Source organism: Anomaloglossus baeobatrachus, chromosome 6 (genome assembly GCF_048569485.1).
Source record: "Anomaloglossus baeobatrachus isolate aAnoBae1 chromosome 6, aAnoBae1.hap1, whole genome shotgun sequence".
In the NCBI taxonomy this organism is placed as follows: Eukaryota; Metazoa; Chordata; class Amphibia; order Anura; family Aromobatidae; genus Anomaloglossus; species Anomaloglossus baeobatrachus.
In genome coordinates, this window is record NC_134358.1 from 328,049,281 (window position 1) to 328,076,532 (window position 27,252).

A 27,252-nucleotide genomic window follows, 5' to 3' on the forward strand; every position below is an offset into this window, starting at 1 on the left:
AGCACAGATTTCTACTGGTCTAATGTCCATTCCTTGTGTTCTTTAGCTCAAACAAGTCTCTTCTGCTTGTTGCCTGTCTTTAGCAGTGGTTTCCTAGCAGCTATTTTACTATAAAGGCCTGCTGCACAAAGTCTCCTCTTAACAGTTGTTCTAGAGATGAGAAGGTGTGTCCAAACTTTTGGTCTGTACTGTATATCTACCACTCCAGATTTTTTATGCATCTGGCAAAATCCTTTGCAATATACATCAGTAAAGCAGCAATTGAAATTTCACAACACTCATCAATTAACAGCAGGCAACAAACACAGGTCAACTAAGCTCAACCCCTGTACATAGAACCTCATACTGTAGTACATCTTTCCTTTTGGCCCCCTATATACAGCCAATCCTTCGGAGTATGTGTCCTTTCTATCCCCTATATATACAGCATACCTCAAAAAATATCTCTTCTTTCTGTCCACTGCATATACAGCCCATTCTGCAGTACAGGACCAGTTTTCCTGATAACAGCTTTAAACTGTAAGGACGAAGGCTCCACCCCTTACTGCGACATCATCCCTCATGTAATAGTTCCATTCTAAACAAAGCACAGCTATGTGGGCAAGATATCAGCTGAAAGATTGCACTGCAAAGGATTGACCAGGTTCCCTGGACCTTCAGGACCATTTCCTGAACATTTCCATAATGCCAGACACTTAAATTTCAGATAATAGAACAGGTCCCTATTGCAAGAAGGGGGGTAAATCATATTATACTAAATCCTTTTGGATTTATATCTTGAAAACTCTATCCCCTAAAGGACTTAATAGGGATATGATTTGTTGATTTAGCTCCAATGTCATTTTGTGCTTATTGGATATGCTATATTCTTATTCTGTATATTCTTCTTCTATATTCTATGCTCCTTTTCTTCTCTGTGTTTATATGACTATATTATCTCTTTATCACAAAGGGCTAATATGGTCACATTTCCTGTTCTTATTACTTAGCCATGTCCCCTTTGTCCTTCCCTTTACATAGTATAGCCTTCATATACTAATTATAATATAATAATATTTATTCATTTATATAGCGCTATTAATTCCACAGCGCTTTACATACATCAGCAACACTGTCCCCATTGAGGCTCACAATCTAAGGTCCCTATCAGTATATTTTTGAATTGAGGGAGGAAAATAGAATACCCGTAAGAAACCCACGCAAACACAGGGAGAACATACAAACTCCTTGCAGAAGGTGTCCTGAGTGGGACTAGAACCCAGGACCCCAGCGCTGCAAGACTGCAGTGCTAACCACTGAGCCACCGTGCTAATTGCACTATATTCATTCCTCCCCTTTCCTTTATCCTTATTTTCATACCCTAATGACCCTATTTGCATCATGCAACATGCCCACCGATGATGCAGTATATTACTCTTCCCTCCACGTCTGCCTATACCATTAGCACGCCCCCTATGACGCAATTCACATCACATTTGGTTTCCTACTACCACCCAATACCAGGCCCTGTCCCTCAAAAATGGTAAGTGTCACAATGTCATGCTCACTGTTGACGTGATACATGGCCCTCTTCTTAAATGCTCTTTTAACTTGCCTCTAGGACGCAAATCTTGTCATTCACGATTCTTCCCTGCCTTTGTCAGGATATTTTATAGCCACAAAGAACCATTAGGGACGGTGTTTAACCTAAAAGGCTAGACTTTATTTATTCATATAAAAATATTAACAATCACGTGACAAACAAGAGATATCCAACTTATCACACTGGACATGTCAACATACCAACATTATACCAGTAATCTCCACAATGCCGTCTGAGCAAAGATAATCCTCCAATAACTAGTATTTTATTATAAAGCTTAACCTGTAGTTCCTGCTATGACCACTGGGGTGTACAGCCGGTTATGTAATTAATACTCAAATACGACAGATAATTTTGTTATCACTATTATTGATATTATAAATCCCGTATTTACCAGGATACTACCTGACGTCGTCAGGCTAATCACAATCATATATACAAGTAAATCCTTAGTGATTCCATTACAAGTGCGCTGACACCCAGTATAAACAGGTCTGAATTGCTTCAGCCACTTTGGGGAGGTAATTGTCTGAGGTGGAGACGCTGTTTATACTGGGTGTCAGCGCACTTGTAATGGAATCACTAAGGATTTACTTGTATATATGATTGTGATTAGCCTGACGACGTCAGGTAGTATCCTGGTAAATACGGGATTTATAATATCAATAATAGTGATAACAAAATTATCTGTCATATTTGAGTATTAATTACATAACCGGCTGTACACCCCAGTGGTCATAGCAGGAACTACAGGTTAAGCTTTATAATAAAATACTAGTTATTGGAGGATTATCTTTGCTCAGACGGCATTGTGGAGATTACTGGTATAATGTTGGTATGTTGACATGTCCAGTGTGATAAGTTGGATATCTCTTGTTTGACACATGTGATTGTTAATATTTTTATATGAATAAATAAAGTCTAGCTTTTTAGGTTAAACACCGTCCCTAATGGTTCTTTGTGGCTATAAATTGTTGGTGGTGTAAAAACCTGAGTATGAGGTTTATAGATTTAGGACAAATGACATATATGCTTTGTCAGGATATGACCACTCGCAGAGTGTTGGACCAGTATAGCCTTCTTTCACTCAGACTTCATCTTGAGCAAACAGCGCTTTGCATCATGATGGAATATGCTTCTCTCCCCTTACCCCACTCGTTCTTCTTACAGCAGGCACTTTGCTGGGGACATCTAATAACAGTATACCCATCTCCACACCCACTATAACATTTACAAAGCTTCACTAAGTACATTAGTTCAGCACGTGTGTGCCGCCCCCGCGTCAGCAGCCAGGCTGCTCGGGGTCTCCAGACCGGGGTCGTGGTCGCGCGGCCACTCGGATAAAAGGGGGGGATATTTACATGGCATGGTATGGTTAAAGTTTGTGACACCACCCGTGGTGCATGGTAAGATGGAGTACCACTGCTGCGACTGGGAGTACCCGGTGGCGATGGTATGGGCAGCTAGGTGTTTAACCCCTCCACGGGTAGGAGGGATGCCCTGGGACTCGGCGATGGTGACGGGGAGATGATGTTGGGACGGTAAGGGTCACTTGTGTACTCAGTCTAATTATGCTGACACTGACAACTGTGGTAAACCAAAGTTCTGGACACCGCTGCCGCTGAGAGGGAGCACGCCTGGATCCCGTGCCCATTGGTGTTGTCTGTTAGTCTGTGACCTTTGCCTTGGCACCTAGTCTTCTGGTTGGTCCCTTTAGTGTAAAACTAATCGGGTCCCGCTCACCAGTATGGCTAACTGGATGAGCTTGCTCTCAGGGTTCACGCTTGGGATTTTCTGGACCGTGTAGTGGGAAAGTCCTATCCCCCTCGTTGTGCTAGTACCCTGATTTTGGAGCGAGTGGAGAACGGATCTTGAAGGCTCCATCCTGGTTGGGTAAATTGTCAGGATGCCTGAAGCTCCTTCCTGACCTAGGGTCCACGTACCCCGTCGTGCCACGCCCCTGCCTGGTGATGGCACAAGGCCGCTGGCTATCCTCCTCGACAGTCCGTGTGTTACGGGGGGCTGTCTGATAATAACCGAAAGGAGTATCAGACAGTCAGGGTCCACCGTGCAAAGACTTTGCTGCAGACTATGGCAGAGTGCAATACCTCTGTTAACTCACAGAAGGATATAATAAGTAAGTAAAGCAATTCCTCCCTTACTTGGAGGGTGTGTGGAATGATCTCTGTTAATAATCACAGAGACAAAGGCAATGTGTGCGAAATGGCACCTACCTAGGTCCGCTCTTCTAGTGGTGCAAAAGAGACGAACAGCAGCATAAGCCGCACAAAGCTCCTACCTGCGTTCGCTCCACTAGTGTGCGAGGACACGAACCACTAGATATGGCACCTGCCTAGGTCCGCTCTTCTAGTGGTGCAAAAGAGACGAACAGCAGCGTAAGCCGCACAAAGCTCCTACCTCTGTTCGCTCCCCTAGTGTGCGAGGATACGAACAACTGCCAGACGCAGTATAAGGAACGTTACCCTAGCGGCAACGTCCACCTACGAGTAGAATCACAAGGCCCAGCCAGACCATGTGCCTCAGGCACCTGCCTATGTCCGCTCCCCTAAGAGGTAAGGATACGGACAGCAGCCGAAGCTGTAAGGTATAAGAACGCTACCCTGCCGGTAGCGCTCACCTAGCATAGACAGAGGAATGCCTAGAGGAACGCGCACAGAGCGTCTACTCATATGCATGAACCAAGAGGACTGAGCACCATGCGGCGTGTGTCAGGGTCTTATATAGACTCTGTGCCTCATCCAAGATGGAGGACACCAGAGCCAATCCGCTGCCAGAAGGACAGGAGTGACGTCATGCTGGCCTATCACCGAGCAAGACGTCACAAGCACATGACCAGCGACCAATCGGCATAGAAGGTGTCAGAGACATGTGACCTCGTGTCAGCGATGATGTCACCCGCACATGTGCAATGGCTCCAAGATTGGACTTAGTCTCCGGCGCTCGCACACGTGCAGTAGCAAGAAATCTGGACTTAGTCTCCAGCGCTCGCACATGTGCAGTAGCAAGAAATCTGGACTTAGTCTCCAGCGCTCGCACATGTGCAGTAGCAAGAAATCTGGACATAGTCTCCAGTGCTCGCAGCAACCGTAACACCGTGCCCTTTGTCACAATCCCCTGTGACTGGGGTCCAGCTCCTACCAGGCCCAGACCAACGTCTGCCACCTAGTAGTTCACGGAGCCCAGCTCCTGACCTCTCCTCTCAAGTGTCACCACTCAACTGTCTGTCTCCTGACCTCCCTTTAACCAACCTCCAAGTGGGCGACCCTATTCCACTCAGGTCGGCCACTGGTGTGTTTGGTGGGTGTGGTGCAGAGTGTTCCTAGGATTTTGATTAGCTTGTTCTTGGCAACACCAAAGGTCAGGAACCCGTAACCAAGGAGGAGGTGGATATTGTACAGAAGGGCAGATTGCACAATACCCTGTACCTGATAGGTCAGGGCATCACACGTGCAGCTGCCATATAACCTTGCGCTAATTGTCTTTTCTTCATGCCTGAAGCCTTTGGTTTTCTTGATATAATACATTACTCTTCTCCTACCACTGCTAAGTCATTCTTATGATCAGGTAATAATTATATACTTACCATGTTATATCCTGTTATTTTCATTATGCTAAATACAGTCATGGTCGAAAATGTTAGCACCCTTTAAATTGTTCCAGAAAATGAAAGTATTTCTTCCAGAAAATGTTTGCAATTACGGTACATGTATTGTTATATATATGATTATTTCCTTTGTGCGTATTGGAACAACATAAAAAACCTGGCAAATTGGACATATTTGCATACAAAACCCCATAAATTAGCCAGACAAAATTATTGGCACCTTTCCAAAATTGTGGGTAACCAACTTTGTTTCAAGTATGGGATACTCGTTCAAACTCACCTGTGGCAAGTAACAGGTGAGGGCGGTATTAAAATCACACCTGAAACCAGATAAAAAGGGAAGAAGTTAACTCAATCTTTGCATTGTGTGTCTGTGTGTGCCACACTAAGCATGGAGAACAGGAATAGGATAATTGAACTCTCCGAGGAGTTGAGAACTAATATTGTTGAAAGATATCAACAATCTCAAAGTTACAAGTCCATCTCCAGAGATCTTGATGTTCCTTTGTCCATGGTGTGCAACATAATCAAGAAGTTTACAACTCATGGCATTGTAGCTAATCTCTTTGGACGTGGATGGCAGAGAAAAACTGATGACAGGTTGGAACACAGGATAGTCTGGATGGTGGATAAGAAGCCCCAATCAAGTTCCAAAGAAATTCAAGCTGTTTTTCAGGTTCAGAGTACACCAGTGTCAGTGCGAATTTTCCATTGAAATTTGAATTAAATGAAACGCTATGGCAGGAAATCCAGGAGGACCCCACTGCTCACACAGAGACATAAAAAGCTAGACTGCACTTAGCCAGAATGTACGTGAGTAAGCCAACATCTTTCTGGGAAAGCATTTGTGGATGGATGAGTCCAATATAGAGCTTTTTGGTAAATCACATTATTCTACTGTTTGGAATGAGGCCTACAAGGAAAAGAACACAGTACCTATAATCAAATATGATAGAGGTTCAAAGATCTTTTGGGGTTGTTTGCTGCCTCTGGCACTGGGTACCTTGACTATGTGCAAGGCATCATGAAATTTGAAAGTTACCAAAGGATTTTGTGTTCCAATACAGTGCCTAGAGTCAGAAAGTTTGTGTCTTAGGTCATGGGTGTTCCAACAGGACAATGACCCCAAATATACTTCAAGAAACATCCAGAAATGGATGGAAATGAAGCGCTGGAGAATTCTGAAGTAGCCAGCAATGAGTTTGGATCTAAATCACATTGAACACCTGTGGAGAGATCTTAAAATTGGTGTTGGGAGACAACACCCTTCCAATATGAGAGACCTGGAGCAATTTGCAAAAGAAAAGTGGTCAAAATTCCAGTTGAGAGGTGTAAGAAGCTTGTTGATGGTTATAGGAAGCGATTGATTGATTGATTGATTGATTGATTGCAGTTATTTATTCCAAAGAGTGTGCAACCAAATATTAAGTTGCGGGTGCCAACAATTTTCTTTGTCCCATGCTTGGAGTTTTGTGTGAAATTATGTCCAATTTGCTTTTTGTTCCCTGTTTTTGCATTGTTCCAATGCACAGAAAGGAAATAAGCATGTGTATAACAAAACGTATAATTGCAATAATTTTCTTGGTGAAATATTTCATTTTCAGGAACAATTTGAAGAGCGCCAACACTTTGGCCATGACTGTATATGTATATTGTTTATTGATTCATACAATTAGACTATAAAATCTTTGTATATATTCCCCTTTTGTTTCATAGTGACTATGTGAACAAGGCTGAGGAAGAGCCGAAACGTCATAATTACTTAAAGTCAGAGCTTCAAATTATTTTGTTGATCTATTTGCCTGAATAAAAAACAGAAAGTGTATGAGAGTGCTGTTATTGAATGAATATTTTTCATTTAAAGGTCCAGTCAGTCAATTTAATAACATTTCGAGTCTGGTCTATGATCCAAATTAATTTTGCTGCATGATATAGCTTCTGAATTAAGCCCTCTAAAGACATTAAACTAATGTTGGCCACAACATGTTATCCCAGACATTAGGTCTGGGACAACATGTCTATAGTACAGATAGAATTCATCATTCTCAAGTGAATGGAAGATCTCAGCTGAAGCCACTAAACATTGCTCAGAACTGCAGTGTTCTGCTCCATATGTTGCTTGCATCCACCTGTTGCCACAGGTGATATCAGCTGAATGTAGTGGGGTGCCAAATGTTGGACCTTCACCGATCCCATATTTATGACCTATGCTATGCTATAGTTGGGAGGCAGGCTGATGCTGTAGTGGCTACATCACATAGGATGCACTGACACATGCCTGGACATTTCAGATAAAATGATGCCTAACTGAAATTGTGCAGCCAGGCTCTGTTTCATGCTGCCCATAGTTTGGGCAGCATGAATTAACTGACATTTTCCCTTTAATAACAGCCAATAATGCACTAGAAGGCAGTTTTCAGATGTCTGTGTTTAATTAGGTATAAGCCACACTCATGGGTATGGTCATGCATGTGTGACACGTGTAACATCTGTGTGTGCATACATGTGACACATACTGGAGAAAACATGTGCCTTTGAAATAAAAAGATTTTCTTTATTCACCTGTAACCAGCGATGCTCTATTCAGCTCTGCTGTCTCCTGTTTCTGACCCCCACTAATTATGCTAATTGAATATTCACTGCACCTCGAACCTGGAAGCAGGAGCATTGTCAAGGATAGCATCACCGGCACAGTGCTGGGGACAGCATCACCGGGGACAGCATTGCCGGTGACAGGTGAGTATCTGTCAGGCAGTGTATGTGCAGTGATGTCCAGGAGGTCACCTGAGTTCCCAATGAACTCTGATGACGTCCTGACGACACGTCCATAACACCTGCGCTACAGCGGGTGTCACGATGGTGACTTCACGGGTTCATCAGAGTTCATTGGGAACTCAGATGACCTCCTGAAGTCACTGCACACACTGCTTTGCTGGATACTCACCTGTCACTGGTGATGCTGTCCCCGGTGCAGTCCCCGGCAACACTGTCACTGGCGCTGTCCCTGATGCTGTCCCCAGCGATGCTCCTTCTTCCAGCTTCGAGGTGCAGTGAATATTCAATGAGCATAATTAGGGTGGGTCAGAAGCAGGAGACAGTAGAGCCGAAGGCAGCATCGCTGTATAGAAAATTGTTTTATTTCAAAGGCAAGTGTTTTTTTTGGTATGTCTCACACTGATGTCATACGGATCACATCAGTGTGCGATCCATGTGACACCTGTGCTGTCGGAGAAAAAAACGGACATGTCTCCGTGTGTAAGTGAGGGGGCCACGCCGGGTCAAACGGTCCATGTGAAAACACTGACGTGTGTGTAACTCCAGAGAATAACATAGCTACGTGTGGCACCCGTGTTAAAAACGGATGTCACACGTACCTGAAACATGGACGTCTGAAATCGGCCTAAGGCCCCTTTCACACGTCAGTGATTCTGGTACATTTGTGCTTTTTTTTAAACGTACCAGAATCACTGACATACGCAGACCCATTATAATGAATGGGTCTGCTCACACGTCAGTGATTTTTCACTGCACGTGTCTCTGTGCGGCGTACCCGCGTGTGCGTGATTGCTGCACGGAGACATGTCCATTTTTTTCTGGCATCACTGATGTTCCACGGACCACGCAGTGGTGTGGTCCGTGAAACACGTGCCAGAAAAAAACGTGCTTTTAAAATAAAAAACATTTTAACTCACCCGGCGTCCAGCGATGTCCTCTGCAGCCCGTCCTCCCTGCTCCTTCTGTGCCGGCTGATTACTGTCGTGCATATTCATTATGCGCGACACAGCCGACCGGAAGCAGCTGCTGCGGGGGTCACCACCGGCCGGATGCTGCACCGCGGGAGCGATCAGCACCATGGACAGCGGGAGCGGGCGCAGGTGAGTGAATCTCTAAGTGCAATCACGGGCCACGGAGAACGGAGCCCGGATTGCACTTAGACAACCCACGTGTGCCGTGATTTTCGGCACACGCAGGGACATGTGCGTGTTTTACACGCCAGTGAAAAACGTCTGTTTTTCACTGACGTGTGAAACGGGCCTAAAGGTAATTTTTTTGCTGGAGTGCCGCATTAACTTTCATATGACACAATAGTTTCTCCATGTCCTATATCTCCCACTAAAGAACCCATAATAAAAAATAGTTAAATTGAAATACTAATAGTTACCTTTTGCCTGAACTGTCATAATATTTTTATTCATATCAATTGATGGATGTATAAGACAGAGTCTTGATTCTTGCTTCTGACTCAAGCAAACTCCATTTTCATTCACAATCATCCAGTTTCGATCAAAAAGAAGACCTTGTTCAGCAACTGACCACTGGGCAACCTGAGAATAAGCCAACAAATATTTATAGATGTTAACATAGATATTTATAGTATATAATACATAATCACATTGCTAGATATAATTTGGTTTGTTCTTTAAAATCATCATGGACTACACACACACTAGCATACCAGGACATTTACACTCGCTGCACCCAGCTGGGAGATTCACTTAGCCAGATGACAGGGCTGGGCACTGTTAGATAACAGGCAGCCAACTGGGAGGCAGAGACCATACCTGGTGGAAGAGAAAGTGACCTGGGGAGTGTGGGTAGACAGTGGGACAGTCAGAAGGGTTTAGGAGGAGGAAGTAGTAGGTTGGAGCTAGGGAGTCAGAGAAAGGAAGTGAAAGAGGAAGGTTGTGAGTTGAGGAGAGGAGTTGAAGGAAAGGTGTCAAGACAGACCACAGACTCTTGAGACACATAGAAAGCAGTAAAGAATCCACAAAGACTTGAGTAGAAAGAACAGCCACTCAGAGGAGGAAAGTAGCTGGAGAGCGAGAGAGCAAACTCCAAGGCAGAGGGATCCTGTAGGGTGGACATCCAAGGCTCACAGTACTTTACACGTACGGGTTGCAGATCCCAGAACAGACTAGGACTTCAAGCCATCTTTTAACTCTGCCAGGCGGGTGGGTTTCCAGGACTCAGCTGCCACCACTAACGTCCGAAGCATCAGCAGCAAAGAGGGGACCGGGAGAAATTCTCTTAAATAGTCCAAGCTGCCTGCGGCAGGACCCAGACACCGGGAGGACCTCCAAGTACTCTACGCCAGTGAGGACCCACATACACCAGAGTGCACAGGGGCTAGAGTGGCACCAGGTCGGCTGGCACAGCTATAAGGACACAGGCGCCCCTGGGATCCAGCACGTCCCCAGGGTGCGAATCCAGTAAGTAAAGATAATCAAACTGCACTCTCTGTCAGGACTGCTTCATTGCGTGCCTCCACATTAACCCTTCACATACCCCTGGGGAAAAGCCCTGCCCGCAGAGGGCTCCACCATCCACCCTGCCCCCATCCATCATCCTCAGTCGGAACCCGCAACAGTGGCCCTACTATCCCTGGCCGCAAACCGCGAGTGGCATAGTCGGACTTTCTTTTTCTTTTTCATTTAAAACTGTTCGACGGTGCCCCCGGGTCCAAGACCCCTCGAGCCATGGTCCGCCCGGATCCGAGCAGCTCGGCTGCCCCGGGGCGCAACATTATTATTACGTTTTTTATCATTGTTAAGATCTCTGCTTGCTGTCTGTGAATGCGAACACAGAGACTTAAACTACATGCATTCCTGGCCTAAAACTGTTCAAAGCTGAGGTCTTGCTACAGATGCATCAATTATGACTAGGGATGAGGGAACCTGAATGGTAAAGTTAGGAGATCTTACCAAACACTTGCTGCCTGATGCTTGAACTTTTAATAAACGTCTGTGTCAAAGTTCGGAGTTTGGGTGCTGTTCGTGTGCTAATAAAGTTTGTTTATTGAAAGTCTGCAGTACAGCCTATCAATAAGCTTTTCGGAATGCAGAAGAGGCCTGTATGCTGCTGATTGTCATTGTACCAGTCACAAAGTGTAGGGCAGTTCTGTACTGACCAGACACACCTACCCACACTGTAACACCAGCACCACCAAAGGCTCATGTGGTGAAAACAGTGGCTGATGCATAGAGCTCTGCTTGATGTTCTCCAACATCATTGGTTGCCATCATTTCTGCTCAGTGGGAATGAACTTTCATTAGTGGACAGCACTGAGGCTCACTGGTCCCTCTTCCAGCATAGATGCGTCATGTGCCTGTTGGTGTGGTCAGGTACCCGGTTGTCTAGCACATAGACCATGTTGATGTAGATGGTTTTTGAATGGCTCATAATTTTGTACCCCAAAACGTCAATGACCTAAGAGCTTCCCTTCAAGAAAAGTAGGATGACATGCCTCAGCAGACAACTCCACTTGTGAACAGCATGAGACGTCTTTGTCAAGCTGTATTTGAAGCTCAAGGCCACATGAAAAGTTATTCAGACACTGACATTTTTGGGGGGGGTGAATAAATTATTTGAGATGGGGAAATCCCCATTGAATGCTTCTACTTAAATGCCCTACTTTTATGATAAAATATCACTGTCGAGTGAATTTTTTACCTTTTAACATAAATTTCACTAGAAAGCCAAATATCCCCAACTTTTTGTGAGTAACGTACTATACTTTTTCAGAGGTCAGATCTCTGTTCTCTAAAATGCAGCTATCTATGAGAGATTTTGACATAAATGCCCACCTTGTTGGGATGATCTTGCCCATACCAGAGACCCATATATCTACAAATCATAAAAATAAATAATAATTGAAATTATAATATCAAATTATGCTCCTTTAAGCACTGAATATATTGGCACAAAGTCACCTTCTGGAAAACTGATAGTGAAAAGACTAGTTTTTTATTTTTGTAAGGGCTGAGCTACAAATCTACAGCTTTCCTTCCTATTTTATTTTAAATGTAATTTTAGTAATAAAAGTTGTCTCCTGTGTCCTCAAAGCTCTATCGCCAGACAGGTCAAATAGTACATATATTTAAAATGTGCACTCTGGATTGCAGCCATTCATCATTTGTTCTTGCTATTCAGTTTCACAATGTTCAATTTAGAATATGATCTGTTATTTGGAAAAATATCTTTTATATGTAGGCGATTTGTCACTGCCCTGGTACTGCCCTCAATTTCCAATTTACTGGAAGAGTATGACCTTAGCAAGTAGGTTTCGTGGAAAATGTTCCACTATTATTGACATTCATATATTCCATCCACACAGCTGTGCTGGCTCCTATTTGATGCCAGGTCAGTGTGCCGGCCGTACACCTATTTCATCATGCATTATGTAGCAAAGTCACTGCCAAGGTGTGCATATCATTAACTTACCAAAAAAAGCAATTAAAATCTTCAAAGCGAGGCATTTGAAACAGTTCTACAGTATTTAAATGTCATATTTCTACTGCAAATCTATTTTTAATGATAACATTTCTTTGTAATGTAAATCATACTCTTCTTAATTATAACATGTTAATCAAATTATTACTCAGGTACGAAGTGCTATCAATCACTGGACCATACCATCACTTGTATGCTATATTATGGGTGATGAGGATGTAAATATTTAAATCCCTGGTTTCTAGAAACTCACATATCTTCTAAATGAACTCTAATAATCCTATAGTAGATATTCCTTTCTGAAATCCAGATAATATTCCAAGAGGTAAAGCAGAAAGCAGGTTTCAAAATCCGCGCCAGGCCACAAAGAATCCAGATAAGGAATGATATACTCAGTATTTCCTAGAGATGGGTACGTTTATTTGAGAAGAATTGAATTCTACACAAATTTTACAGAAATCCCTACTCTTAAAACTACAGTTTTTTGTGTAATTTGCTTATTGCGTATTTAGCAAAATGGCAGTCAGTGACTTACTGAAGAGAAAGCAATGCGGAAGTAAAATTTTCACATTTCATTTTTTAGCACAGTAGTTAAATCATTATTTTTCAGTAACAAAACAGCTCAAACCAGGAATAGCAAAACAACTTTAAAAATAATTTCTGCATTTTTTTTTTTATCAATTTCCAATATGTGGCCCTAGTATGCTACTTGACTAAAAGGCATTACAACATATGGTTTACGGTATGTTTTGTTGTTTTTTTAAATATTTTTTTAAGGGATTATTCCTGCTTCCGGAGGACTTGTGTAGCCAAAACTGAAAAACATGCTTATTTGGGAAACTTTGCATATAGTATTGATCTTCTGGTGAAGTGTGCATTAAGCCCCAACAGATGTTTCAGAGATTTTTATGGCATTTGGCCTAGAAAATTAAAAACTATGGACCCGATTCATTAAGGTGCTTAAAGCAGTGTAAAACATTTTAAAAAGTAGTAACATTGTAGTGCAATGTTTAGCTGCTTGAAAATATTGCCACTTTTGGCATCTTCACATCAATTTCAGTGAGCTGCAATAAAGTGGGCACAGGTGGTATAGGTAGAGGTACAGCAATTCTAATGTATGGCTGTACAGAAGTGTTTAGGCAAACTGCCTGACTCAGAATGGAAGGAATGCCATTTTTAGTGCAAACTTTGCTGAAATGGTTTTCGGTCACCAAACCGCATTTTCAGATTCCCTCATGTGCAACTACACTGAAATCCCCTAGAAGTGACACCACTTTGGAAACTACACACTTCCAGGAATTCATCTACTGGATTAATTAGTAGTTTTACCTGCCAAGGGTTTCACATATTTTTTTTTAATATTACGTTCTGAAAATGAATAATTTGTTATATTATGTGGATTAAGGTAAAACTTTTCATTTTTACATACAGTAATAATGTCACGCTCCCCGGGTCCCCTGCTCTGCTCCCCGGCTCACCTGCCACGCTCCCCGCTCTCCAGCCTCCATTGCCCGCGCTTCCCAGGCCTCCTGGTCCCCACTCCCGGCGCCCGTCGGCTTCCCAGCCCCAGTCCGGCTCTGTTGCTTCCTCCTCACAGCTTCCTGCTCTGGCTTCTGGCACCCGGGCCGCGCGCATGCGCATTAGGGCGCGCGCGCGGTCATTGACCCTTTCTTAAAGGGCCAGCGTCCACTGACAGGAAATGAAGCACACAGGTACAGGGTATAAAGGGGTTTAGTGTCCAAGTGGGCGGGGCCTGTTCTTCGTGTTTCCCAAGCTAGGAGTCAGGTCTCTGTTACGGTTGCTGCGAGCACTGGAGACTAAGTCCAGATTTACTGCTACTGCACATGTGCGAGCGCTGGAGACTAAGTCCATATTTCTTGCTACTGCACATGTGCGAGCGCTGGAGACTAAGTCCAGATTTCTTGCTACTGCACATGTGCGAGCGCCGGAGACTAAGTCCTATCTTGGAGCCATTGCACATGTGCGGGTGACATCATCGCTGACACGAGGTCCCATGTCTCTGACACCTTCTATGCCGATTGATCGCTGGTCATGTGCTTGTGATGCCTTGCTCGGTGATAGGCCAGCATGATGTCACTCCTGTCGTTCTGGCAGCAGATTGGCTCTGGTGTCCTCCATCTTGGATGAGGCACAGAGTCTATATAAGACCCTGACACACGCCGCATGGCGCTCAGTCCTCTTGGTTCATGCATAAGAGTAGACGCTCTGTGCGCGTTGCTCTAGGCATTCCTCTGTCTATGCTAGGTGAGCGCTACCGGCAGGGTAGCGTTCTTATACCTTACAGCTTCGGCTGCTGTCCATATCCTTACCTCTTAGGGGAGCGGACATAGGCAGGTGCCTGAGGCACATGGTCTGGCTGGGCCTTGTGGTTCGACTCGTAGGTGGACGTTGCCGCTAGGGTAACGTTCCTTATACTGCGACTAGCAGTTGTTCGTATCCTCGCACACTAGGGGAGCGAACAGAGGTAGGAGCTTTGTGCGGCTTACGCTGCTGTTCGTCTCTTTTGCACCACTAGAAGAGCGGACCTAGGCAGGTGCCATATCTAGTGGTTCGTGTCCTCGCACACTAGTGGAGCAAACGCAGGTAGGAGCTTTGTGCGGCTTACACTGCTGTTCGTCTCTTTTGAACCACTAGAAGAGCGGACCTAGGTAGGTGCCATTTCGCACACATTGCCTTTGTCTCTGTGATTATTAACAGAGATCATTCCACACACCCTCCAAGTAAGGGAGGAATTGCTTTACTTTCTTATTATATCCTTCTGTGAGTTAACAGAGGTATTGCACTCTGCCATAGTCTGCAGCAGAGTCTTTGCACGGTGGACCCTGACTGTCTGATACTCCTTTAGGTTATTATCAGACAGCCCCCCGTAACATTAGGACTGAGCCAAGGGTCTGGCAGTTATGGCAGAATATCAGCAGTTACACCGTTACATACAAGTACTTGAGTCACGGCTCAAGAGTATAGAGGATAAACCTCAGACCATGGTGACATCTGCACATGATCCTCGACTTGCTCTGCCAAACAGATATTCTGGCGATGCCAGATCATGTCGTGGTTTCATTAGTCAGTGTCAGATACACCTAGAGGTCAACTCTTCTCGCTTCTCTACGGAGAGGTCCAGAGTAGGCTTTATTATCTCCTTACTTCAGGACAAAGCCTTACAATGGGCGACTCCCGTATGGGAGCGCTCTGATGTGGTTACTCTGAGACATCAAGACTTTCTTGATGCTCTTAAGGCGGTATTCATGGGTCCGCAGGTTACCCATGATGCGGCTCTGAGACTGTTAGATCTATCTCAGGGTTCGTTATCCACTAGTTCTTATGCCATTGCTTTTAGAACTCTGGTGGCAGAACTAGATTGGCCAGAGAAGGTGTTGATTCCTATCTTCTGGAGAGGGTTGGCAGGCTATGTCAAGGATGCTCTTGCTACTCGTGAGGTCCCTGCTTCTCTGGAGGACTTGATCACAGTAGCAACGAGGATCGATGTACGCCATAAGGAACGTAGACTCGAGGTCTCTTCCTCACGCCCTAAGCATCGGGCTATTCCAGTTATTGAGGGTCCACTACCATCTTCCTCAGCATCTGAAACATCTCCCACTCCTATGGAGTTAGGTCATACGTCTTCCAGACTACGCAAGTCTGGTCCTCCTATATGTTACGTATGTCGTCAGGCTGGGCACTATGCCAACAAGTGTCCTAGTCGTCAGGGAAACTCCCTGGCCTAGTAACCATTAGAGGGGGGTTACTAGAGACGTCTTCTGCACCCTCTAAGTGTTGTATCCCAGGTCAGCTCTCGTTATCTGAGAATACATGGCCTATTATGGCTTTTGTGGATTCCGGAGCTGACGGGACTTGTGTCCTCAGGATTTGTAAAGGGACACAATATTCCCTCTATCATGTTAGAGGCGCCTATTCCTGTCCGTGTTGTTAATGGAACTATGTTGTCTGACTCCATTACATTGAGGACAGTTCCCTTGCGCCTTTCCCTGTCTCAGGGTCACATAGAGGAGATTTCTTTTCTTGTTTTGCCTGAGGGTATAGACGACGTCCTTCTGGGTCTCCAATGGCTTCGGACTCATGCTCCTCACATTGACTGGGAGTCTGACAGCATTATTAGTTGGGGTTCGAAATGTCAGTCCCGATGTCTTCCCTTACCACCTAAGGTCATTGCGGTTGCATCTACTGATCTCTCTCCCATACCTACACCCTATCTGGATTTCGCTGACGTGTTCTCCAAACAGGGTGCTGAGGTTCTTCCACCCCATAGGCCGTATGACTGTGCCATAGACCTTATCCCAGGTTTGGTTCCACCTAAAGGCAGGGTTTACCCCCTGTCGATACCTGAGTCGGAGGCCATGTCGACCTATATAAGAGAGAGTTTAGAGAAGGGGTTCATTCGTAAGTCTGTCTCTCCCGCGGGAGCTGGGTTTTTCTTTGTTCGGAAGAAAGAGGGTGATTTGCATCCCTGCATAGATTACAGGGGTCTCAACGCAATCACAATAAAGAACAAATACCCATTACCTTTAATTTCGGAGCTCTTTGACAGACTGAGAGGAGCTCAAGTTTTTACGAAGTTGGATCTGCGGGGTGCGTATAACTTGGTACGAATTCGAGAGGGTGACGAATGGAAGACCGCTTTTAACACCCGAGACGGTCACTATGAATACCTCGTCATGCCTTTTGGGTTATGTAATGCACCCGCAGTATTTCAGGACTTCGTAAACGATGTGTTCAGGGATTTACTGTTATCCTCAGTAGTGGTGTATCTGGACGACATCCTGATTTTTTCTCCTGATCTGGAGACTCATCGTCAGGATGTCGTTCGTGTCCTTTCCCGTTTAAGGGAGCACTCATTGTTTGCTAAACTCGAGAAATGTGTATTCGAGCAGTCCTCATTGCCTTTTTTGGGTTACATTATCTCACAAGAGGGCCTGGCTATGGATCCTGCGAAGCTCTCTGCTGTCCTGCAATGGTCCGAACCTCATTCCTTGAAGGCGGTGCAACGCTTCTTAGGATTCATAAATTATTACAGGCAGTTCATACCCCATTTTTCTACTTTGGTGGCCCTTTTGGTGGCCTTGACTAAGAAAGGTGCTAATCCCAAAGCCTGGTCTACTGAGACATCTCAGGCTTTTGAGGCAGTAAAAAGACACTTTTCAACTGCTCCCGTTCTGCTCCCGTTCTTCAAAGACCCGATGAGAGTAAGCCCTTCCTCTTAGAGGTTGATGCCTCTTCAGTGGGTGCTGGTGCGGTCTTGTATCAAAAGAACGGTGCAGGTAGAAAAAGGCCGTGTTTCTTCTTTGCGAAAACCTTTTCACCGGCAGAGAGAAACTATACCATTGGGGATAGGGAACTGCTCGCCTTCAGATTAGCCTTGGAGGAGTGGCGTCACTTGCTGGAAGGAGCGAAACATCCTTTCCAGGTCTATACAGACCATAAGAATCTGACGTACTTACAAACCGCTCAGCGTCTGAATCCTCGCCAAGCCCGCTGGTCCTTGTTTTTCTCCCGCTTTCACTTCTCCATCAACTATCTGTCTGGGAGTAAGAATAACAAGGCAGACGCCCTGTCTTGCTCTATGCTTTCTACCCAGGAAGAGATTGATGAACCTCGTCTTATCCTTCCCTCCAGGGTTTTTCATACGCTCTCCCCTGTGACGTTAGACCAAATCCCACCGGGCAAGACCTTTGTTCCGCCTGATCGACAGAATGATATACTGTCATGGGCCCACACCTCAAAGGTGGGTGGGCATTTTGGTATTAGGCGGACACGAGAGTTACTGGAGAGGTGGTATTGGTGGCCACACTTAGCCAGCCACGTCAAGAGATATGTCGGTTCCTGCTACTCGTGTGCTCGCAACCGTCCATCACGGCAGAGACCGGCTGGGCTCTTGCATCCTTTACCAGTGCCAGATAGACCATGGGAGGTGGTAGGCATGGACTTTGTGGGTGATCTTCCATGTTCACAGGGACATAGATTTGTGTGGGTCATTACGGACCATTTCTCCCGGATGGTTCATCTCGTACCGTTATCGAGAATCCCATCTTCCAGGGTACTAGCCAAACTATTCCTCAAGCATGTCTTTAGGCTTCACGGGATGCCAGATCGTATCATTTGTGATAGAGGCCCGCAATTTACTTCCCGTTTCTGGCGAGATCTTTGTAGCCTTCTGCAAATTGAGTTGAATCTCTCTTCGGCATACCATCCGGAGACCAATGGTTTGGTTGAGCGTACCAATCAATCTATGATTATATACCTTCGACACTTTGTTGCTGAGAACCACGATAACTGGTCCTCCCTCCTACCCTGGGCAGAATTTGCCCTTAACAATTCGCTGGCTGAGGCCACTGGGCAGACACCGTTTGTACTCAATAATGGGCAACACGCTAGGGTACCGGTACCGTTTCCCGCTGCTGCACCTCCTCCTCTTGTGGCCGACTGGGCAACTAATGCCAGAGAGGTTTGGGATCGGACTCAAGAGTCGATCCAAGCAGCTAAGGACCGTATGAAGACGGTGTCCGATCGGTTTCGTTGCCCGGCTCCTGTCTTTTCTCCAGGGGACTTTGTGTGGCTCTCTGCAAAACACGTGAGGCTTAGAGTGAGCTCTGTCAAATTTGCTCCTCGCTTCCTGGGTCCTTATGAAGTTCTTCGACAGGTAAATCCTGTAGTCTACCAATTGAAGTTACCCGTCCATCTTAGGATTCATGACAAATTCCATGTCTCACTGCTAAAGCCGGCTATTTTACCTCACGCTCGTGAAGTGCACTCTCCTGCCTCTGATTCCTCTCGCTCTAGCTATGAGGTACGAGCCATAGTTGGTTCTAAGATGGTTAGAGGGCGCAGGTTCTTCTTGATAGATTGGGAGGGTTACGGCCCGGAACATCGCTCTTGGGAGGCTGTCCATGCTCCCGACTTAGTTGCCAATTACCTGCGTCGCCGGGAGGGGGGCCCTTGAGGGGGAGGTACTGTTACGGTTGCTGCGAGCACTGGAGACTAAGTCCAGATTTCCTGCTACTGCACATGTGCGAGCGCTGGAGACTAAGTCCAGATTTCTTGCTACTGCACATGTGCGAGCGCTGGAGACTAAGTCCAGATTTCTTGCTACTGCACATGTGCGAGCGCCGGAGACTAAGTCCTATCTTGGAGCCATTGCACATGTGCGGGTGACATCATCGCTGACACGAGGTCACATGTCTCTGACACCTTCTATGCCGATTGGTCGCTGGTCATGTGCTTGTGATGCCTTGCTCGGTGATAGGCCAGCATGATGTCACTCCTGTCGTTCTGGCAGCAGATTGGCTCTGGTGTCCTCCATCTTGGATGAGGCACAGAGTCTATATAAGACCCTGACACACGCCGCATGGCGCTCAGTCCTCTTGGTTCATGCATAAGAGTAGACGCTCTGTGCGCGTTCCTCTAGGCATTCCTCTGTCTATGCTAGGTGAGCGCTACCGGCAGGATAGCGTTCTTATACCTTACAGCTTCGGCTGCTGTCCGTATCCTTACCTCTTAGGGGAGCGGACATAGGCAGGTGCCTGAGGCACATGGTCTGGCTGGGCCTTGTGGTTCGACTCGTAGGTGGACGTTGCCGCTAGGGTAACGTTCCTTATACTGCGACTAGCAGTTGTTCGTATCCTCGCACACTAGGGGAGCGAACAGAGGTAGGAGCTTTGTGCGGCTTACGCTGCTGTTCGTCTCTTTTGCACCACTAGAAGAGCGGACCTAGGCAGGTGCCATATCTAGTGGTTCGTGTCCTCGCACACTAGTGGAGCGAACGCAGGTAGGAGCTTTGTGCGGCTTACGCTGCTGTTCGTCTCTTTTGCACCACTAGAAGAGCGGACCTAGGTAGGTGCCATTTCGCACACATTGCCTTTGTCTCTGTGATTATTAACAGAGATCATTCCACACACCCTCCAAGTAAGGGAGGAATTGCTTTACTTTCTTATTATATCCTTCTGTGAGTTAACAGAGGTATTGCACTCTGCCATAGTCTGCAGCAGAGTCTTTGCACGGTGGACCCTGACTGTCTGATACTCCTTTAGGTTATTATCAGACAGCCCCCCGTAACAGTCTCCTTGTGTTCCTGTGAGATACTCACCTCTCTCTCTTCTAGAGCCGATCCTGCCTTGCCATCCGGTCCTGCCGAATCCCGAACCCCGAACGCTGTCTATCTGCCATCCTGACAGTCCGTACCATCTCTGATCCTTGCGGTGACCCGTCATCTCGCTCCAACGGTTCCGGACTCCGCCTGACATCATCTCGGCTTCCGAACCTGAGCTCCGTCACCCGGACTACCATCAGTGACTCCGTGGTCCCAGGGACTTCTCCATTATACTCGTGTGCACGGACTGTCCTGCTACCTGTAGTGCTCCAGCTACCGGACCCCTTACCATCATCAAGGAGTTCGGTCCAGTGGATCCACCTCCTGGGTCTGCCCGTCCACCTGGCCCTAACAGTAAGAACAGACCATGGATCCCGCTGCAGCACTAGCAGCCTTACAGGAGGAACTCTCACGCCAGCGTGAGACTCAGACCCGCATGCTGCAATTCATGTCTTCTGTGGACGCCCGCCTGAACACGCTACAAGCGTCAGTTACATCTTCAGCATCTCGGGCTTCCACTAGTCAATCCACGGCTCCAGCTCCCGTGGCAGCCTCTTCGGATGCTTCCAGACTTCGTTTGGCCTCACCACCCCGGTACGCCGGAGATCCCAAGACCTGCAGGGGATTCATAAACCAATGCTCCCTCCATTTCACGCAGCTGCCGCATTTGTTTGCCTCCGACCAAGCCAAGGTCGCCTTCATCATGTCCCATCTAGAGGGTGAAGCACTGGCGTGGATGAACCCCTTGTGGGAAAGGGAGGATCCGGTGACCAAGAACATCCAGGAGTTCCTGCAGGCTTTTCGTGGCACCTTTGACGAGCCCGGACGCGCCTCCGCGTCTGCCTCATCTCTTCTCCGGTTACGTCAGGGGACTCTGACGGTGGGTCAATACGCCATCCGTTTTCGCACCTTGGCTTCGGAACTCGGGTGGAACAACGAGGCCCTAACCGCCGCCTTCTGGGAAGGACTCTCGGGTCGAATTAAAGATGAGCTGGCTGGTCGTGACGTACCGTCCACCCTGGATGCCCTGATTACCCTAGCGACTCGAGTGGACATTCGCTTTCAGGAGCGATCCAAAGAGGTGTCCCGTGAGAGACGTCCGGTACGGCATTCCTCTCCTCCGCAGAAGCCCGCCGTACTCCAGTCAACGGCATCTGGTGTCTCCATCCATGAGCCCATGCAGATCGACCGTGTGCGGCAGTCTGAACAACGTCGAGCAGAGCGGCTCGCCAAGGGCCTCTGCTTCTACTGCGGAGAGGGCACACACCTGCTACGCTCCTGTCCAGAGAGGCCGGGAAACTCCAAAGCCTAGGGTTGGTAGGAGAGGCCACCCTAGGTGCTGGGACTCTCTCAGACCCGGTTACATGGACTGTGCAAGTGACAACGGGAGAGACGCGGTTCACGGCCGAGGCGTACCTCGATTCTGGGGCAGCAGGCAATTTCATCCAGCAGGCCACGGTGGACAAGTACCAGGTGCCTGTTATTCCACTCGACAAACCCCTCGTGATAGCCTCTGTGGATGGGAGACCCCTCTCTGACACCATCTCCTGGATCACCAGGCCGGTCGAACTGCGTATCGGTGCCCTGCACACCGAGAACATCGCTCTCTACGTCCTCCCACACATGTCCCATCAAATCCTGCTGGGACTTCCCTGGTTACGGACACACGAACCATCAGTCAGCTGGGGCACTGGTGAAATCACCCGATGGGGCTCTTCTTGCCATGAGAACTGTCTGAAGACCATACAACCCATCCGGCGACCTCCGGTTCCAGAGTCCCTACCGGGACTGCCCTCGGCCTATTGGTCCTTCGCGGACGTCTTTGATAAAAAGGAGTCAGAGGTACTTCCGCCACATCGTCCTTACGATTGTGCCATCGACCTGCTCCCGGGAACTACACCACCTCGAGGACGGATATATCCACTGTCTCCAGCCGAAACAAGGGCCATGTCTACTTACATCACAGAGAGCCTGGCAAGGGGATTCATTCGGAGATCCTCCTCTCCTGCTGGAGCAGGTTTCTTCTTCGTTAAGAAGAAAGAAGGCGACTTACGCCCATGCATAGACTACCGGGGATTGAACCAAATCACCGTGAAAAACAAGTACCCCCTGCCGCTCATCCCCGAATTGTTTGATCGGCTTAGAGGAGCTCGTGTGTTCACCAAGTTGGATCTTCGGGGTGCCTACAACCTGGTCCGCATCCGCTCTGGGGACGAATGGAAGACCGCGCTCAATACTCGCGATGGGCACTATGAATACTGCGTGATGCCCTTCGGCCTGTGTAACGCACCAGCAGTCTTTCAAGAATTGGTGAACGACGTTTTCCGGGACCTTCTCTACGTCTGTGTGGTGGTGTATCTGGATGATATCCTTGTCTTCTCTCCGGACCTCCAGACCCACAGAGAGAACGTGCAGCTGGTTCTACAAAGACTGAGAGAGAATCGTCTGTACGCCAAGTACGAGAAGTGTGTCTTTGAGCAGTCTTCTCTCCCCTTCCTGGGTTACCTCATCTCCGATACCGGACTGCAGATGGATCCAAAGAAGGTCTCCTCCATTCTCAACTGGCCACCTCCTTCTGGACTGAAGGAAATCCTACGCTTTCTGGGATTCGCCAACTACTACCGCCAGTTCATCCCTCACTTCTCTGCTCTGACTGCTCCTCTCTCCGCCTTGACCAAGAAGGGGGCTAATCCAAAGGACTGGTCACCTGCGGCCGACGCCACATTTGGCTCTCTGAAGCAGGCATTTGCCTCCTCTCCTGTACTCCACCGTCCGGAGTTAAACCGCCAGTTCACCTTGGAGGTGGATGCCTCCTCCTCGGGAGCCGGAGCAGAGCTCATGTAGAAGTCCTCCTCCGGGAAGATGGTGACGTGCGGTTTCTTCTCCAAGAGCTTCTCAGCGCCTGAACGCAATTACACCATCGGTGACCGAGAGCTATTGGCAGTCAAACTGGCTCTGGAGGAATGGCGCTATCTTCTGGAAGGAGCAGTGTACCCCGTTATTATTTACACGGACCACAAGAACCTGGAATACCTGCGGTCTGCTCAGCGACTGAACCCACGGCAAGCCAGGTGGTCCTTGTTCTTTGCCAGATTCGACTTCCAGCTCCATTTCCGACCCGCGGACAAGAATGTACGCGCTGATGCCTTGTCCAGGTCTTTCATGCCCAAGGAGCAGGAGGAGGAGACATCCCAACCCATCATCTGTCCTAGTAAAATCATTCCAGTGGCTCCTGTCACCCTGGCCCAGATACCGCCCGGGAAGACCTATGTCTCTGAGACTGACAGGAAAAAAGTGTTACACTGGGGCCATGCCTCGAAAACAGCCGGTCATGCTGGTCAGAAGAGAACATGGAGTACGATTGTACGTCATTACTGGTGGCCATCCCTTCGCACGGACGTCGCCTCTTTTGTCTCTGCCTGCTCCTCTTGTGCCAGGAACAAGACGCCCAAACACCTGCCATATGGCCGTCTTCTGCCTCTGCCTATACCCTCAGTTCCGTGGCAACACATTGCGATGGACTTTATTACGGACTTGCCATTGTCCTCCGGACACACAGTCATATGGGTCGTGGTGGATCGGTTCTCTAAAATGGCTCATTTCGTCCCTATGGCTGGACTGCCCTCTGCCCAGGAACTCGCGGACGCCTATATACATCACATCTTCCGCTTGCATGGCTTTCCATCACACATTGCGTCCGACAGAGGAACTCAGTTCACCTCCCGCTTCTGGAGGGCTCTCTGCAAACATCTGGGAGTGACTCTGGACTTTTCTTCAGCCTACCATCCTCAGTCGAACGGCCAAGTGGAACGGGTCAATCAGATATTGACCTCCTTCTTGCGTCACTACGTCAACGCCCATCATGACGACAGGTCCACGCTTCTTCCTTGGGCTGAATTCTCCCATAATCACCACGTCAGTGAGTCCTCCTCCAGCTCTCCCTTCCATGTCGTTTACGGACTTCAGCCTACCGTCCCATTGCCTGTATCCTCTTCCTCGGATGTCCCTGCTGCTGATGCTGTAGCCCGTGACTTCACAACCATTTGGGACTCGGTTAAGGCGTCCCTTGCACGTGCCTCCCTGCGGATGAAGAGACACGCAGACAAGAGACGTCTGGACCCTCCGTGTTTCTCTCCAGGAGATCTCGTCTGGCTTGCTTCCAAGTACGTCCGATTGAAGCTACCATCCTACAAGCTGGGACCTCGCTACATCGGGCCGTTTAAAGTTCTCAGCAAGATCAATGAGGTCTCCTACAAGCTACAGCTCCCGGTCACGATGAGGATACCCAACTCCTTCCACGTCTCCCTGCTCAAGCCGGTTGTCCTTGGTCCCTTCTCCGCTGCTGCCAGTTCGGCTCCTCCTCCTATTGCCGATGACAACATCTATGCGGTAAGGGATATCGTGGCCATGAAGACCGTACGGGGTCGACAGTTCTTCCTGGTGGACTGGGCAGGGTATGGTCCTGAGGATAGGTCCTGGGAGCCCCGGGAGAATGTGGGCACTCCTCTGATCCGTGCCTTCCTGTCCCGGTTGCGGGGAGGGGGGCGTGGGGGGGGGGGTACTGTCACGCTCCCCGGGTCCCCTGCTCTGCTCCCCGGCTCACCTGCCACGCTCCCCGCTCTCCAGCCTCCATTGCCCGCGCTTCCCAGGCCTCCTGGTCCCCGCTCCCGGCGCCCGTCGGCTTCCCAGCCCCAGTCCGGCTCTGTTGCTTCCTCCTCACAGCTTCCTGCTCTGGCTTCTGGCACCCGGGCCGCGCGCATGCACATTAGGGCGCGCGCGCGGTCATTGACCCTTTCTTAAAGGGCCAGCGTCCACTGACAGGAAATGAAGCACACAGGTAAAGGGTATAAAGGGGTTTAGTGTCCAAGTGGGCGGGGCCTGTTCTTCGTGTTTCCCAAGCTAGGAGTCAGGTCTCCTTGTGTTCCTGTGAGATACTCACCTCTCTCTCTTCTAGAGCCGATCCTGCCTTGCCATCCGGTCCTGCCGAATCCCGTACCCCGAACGCTGTCTATCTGCCATCCTGACAGTCCGTACCATCTCTGATCCCTGCGGTGACCCGTCATCTCGCTCCAACGGTTCCGGACTCCGCCTGACATCATCTCGGCTTCCGAACCTGAGCTCCGTCACCCGGACTACCATCAGTGACTCCGTGGTCCCAGGGACTTCTCCATTATACTCGTGTGCACGGACTGTCCTGCTACCTGTAGTGCTCCAGCTACCGGACCCCTTACCATCATCAAGGAGTTCGGTCCAGTGGATCCACCTCCTGGGTCTGCCCGTCCACCTGGCCCTAACAAATAACAGAAAAAGTTCCATTTAATTTATTATACAATTTCCTCTGAGTATCACCTAAATGTGGTCATACACCATTGTATGGGCACATTGCAGGCCTGAAAAAGGAAGAAGCGCTATTTGACTTTTGGGGTGGAAATTTTGTTGGAGTGGTTTTCAGGCATTGTGTCACATTTGCAGAAATGCTAAGGTACGAGTACAGTCGGTATGTTCCAGAAGTGACCCTATTTCAGAAATTACAAACCTCTAAGTATTCATCAAACCATTTTTGTTGTACAGGTGAATATCTCCCAACTTTTACAGAAGAGAAAGAGGGATATATTATGTGATGGTATATGCACCATGGCAATTTTTTGGTCATGCCCTAATCATAACCTCAGCCACACCAAGTCACCATATCTTTCCTGCCAGTGTAAAGGGAAATAAATCAGAGGAAGCACATTGGTGTTCAAAAGACTGCCCAGGATAGCTGTAACGCCTGCCTAGATCAACAGACTCAGATGTGATGTAATGGACAGGCTAGAGGGAAGCCACTCACCAAGCAGGACCCCCAGAACCCTGAAACCCTTTAACCCCTATACAGGGATTTGGAATTACACAGGGCTCTGGAGATCACTACCTGTGGAAGGCTGCAGTCCGATGAGAGTAGTCGTCAGGCAGGGGCAAACCAGGAATAGCAGAACAGTGACAGAATCGGCAGGCAAAGACGTAATCAGAAAATGTAGCAGAGGTCAAATCCGGATCGGGCAGCGAGGTACAAAAACAGCAGGCAGAAGGGTAGTCAGAAAACACGCAGAAGTCAGCACACAGGAATCACAAAACAGAATAGGGCGGACCAGGAGCCAGGAAATTAGAACTATCTCTGGCAGAGGTCAGCAGACGGGAGGGGAACTAAGAAGGGTGTGGTGTCTTCCCATTGGCTGTAGCTGAATGCTGGCAACTTCAGGGGGAAGACACACGCCACCCACAGTCAGCCAGGAGTACTGCAGTTCCCAAGATAACCCAGCCCAGTGGATGATCGGAGCCTGTGCCCACCGGTTCCGCTGGCAGCGACTCCTCTCCCATCACCAGCACCATCCACAGCAGGAACACGGCGTCGCCTGGTGATTGGAGCAGAAGTTGCTGGAGCGGACTCCGGTGGTGACGTAACAGTAACCCCCCCCCCTTCATGAGGGGCCTCTGGGCCCTCAAAACCCGGTTTACCAGGAATTTGGAGGTGAAACCACCAGACCAGACCCTTAGAATGAATATCACTCGTAGGGACCCATGACCTCTCCTCAGGGCCGTAACCCCTCCAATGCACCAAATACTGTACCGCCCCTCTGACAATACGGGAATCGAATCAAGTATGCTCTGTACCTCATACTCCAAGTTACCTTCAACCAAAACAGGAGGAGGGGG

The 27,252-nt window shown here is 48.0% G+C and overlaps 1 protein-coding gene across 2 annotated transcripts in view; it reads right to left on the minus strand.

Moving 5' to 3' along the window:
• MOCOS (molybdenum cofactor sulfurase) overlaps positions 1-27,252 on the minus strand; it is a 393,375-nt gene that overhangs the window by 54,986 nt on the left and 311,137 nt on the right. For both annotated transcript variants that reach the window (XM_075316537.1, XM_075316536.1), the window contains exon 9: positions 9,370-9,532. In XM_075316537.1, coding sequence (XP_075172652.1) covers positions 9,370-9,532 — 163 coding nt within the window. The remainder of the gene's footprint in view (positions 1-9,369; positions 9,533-27,252) is intronic.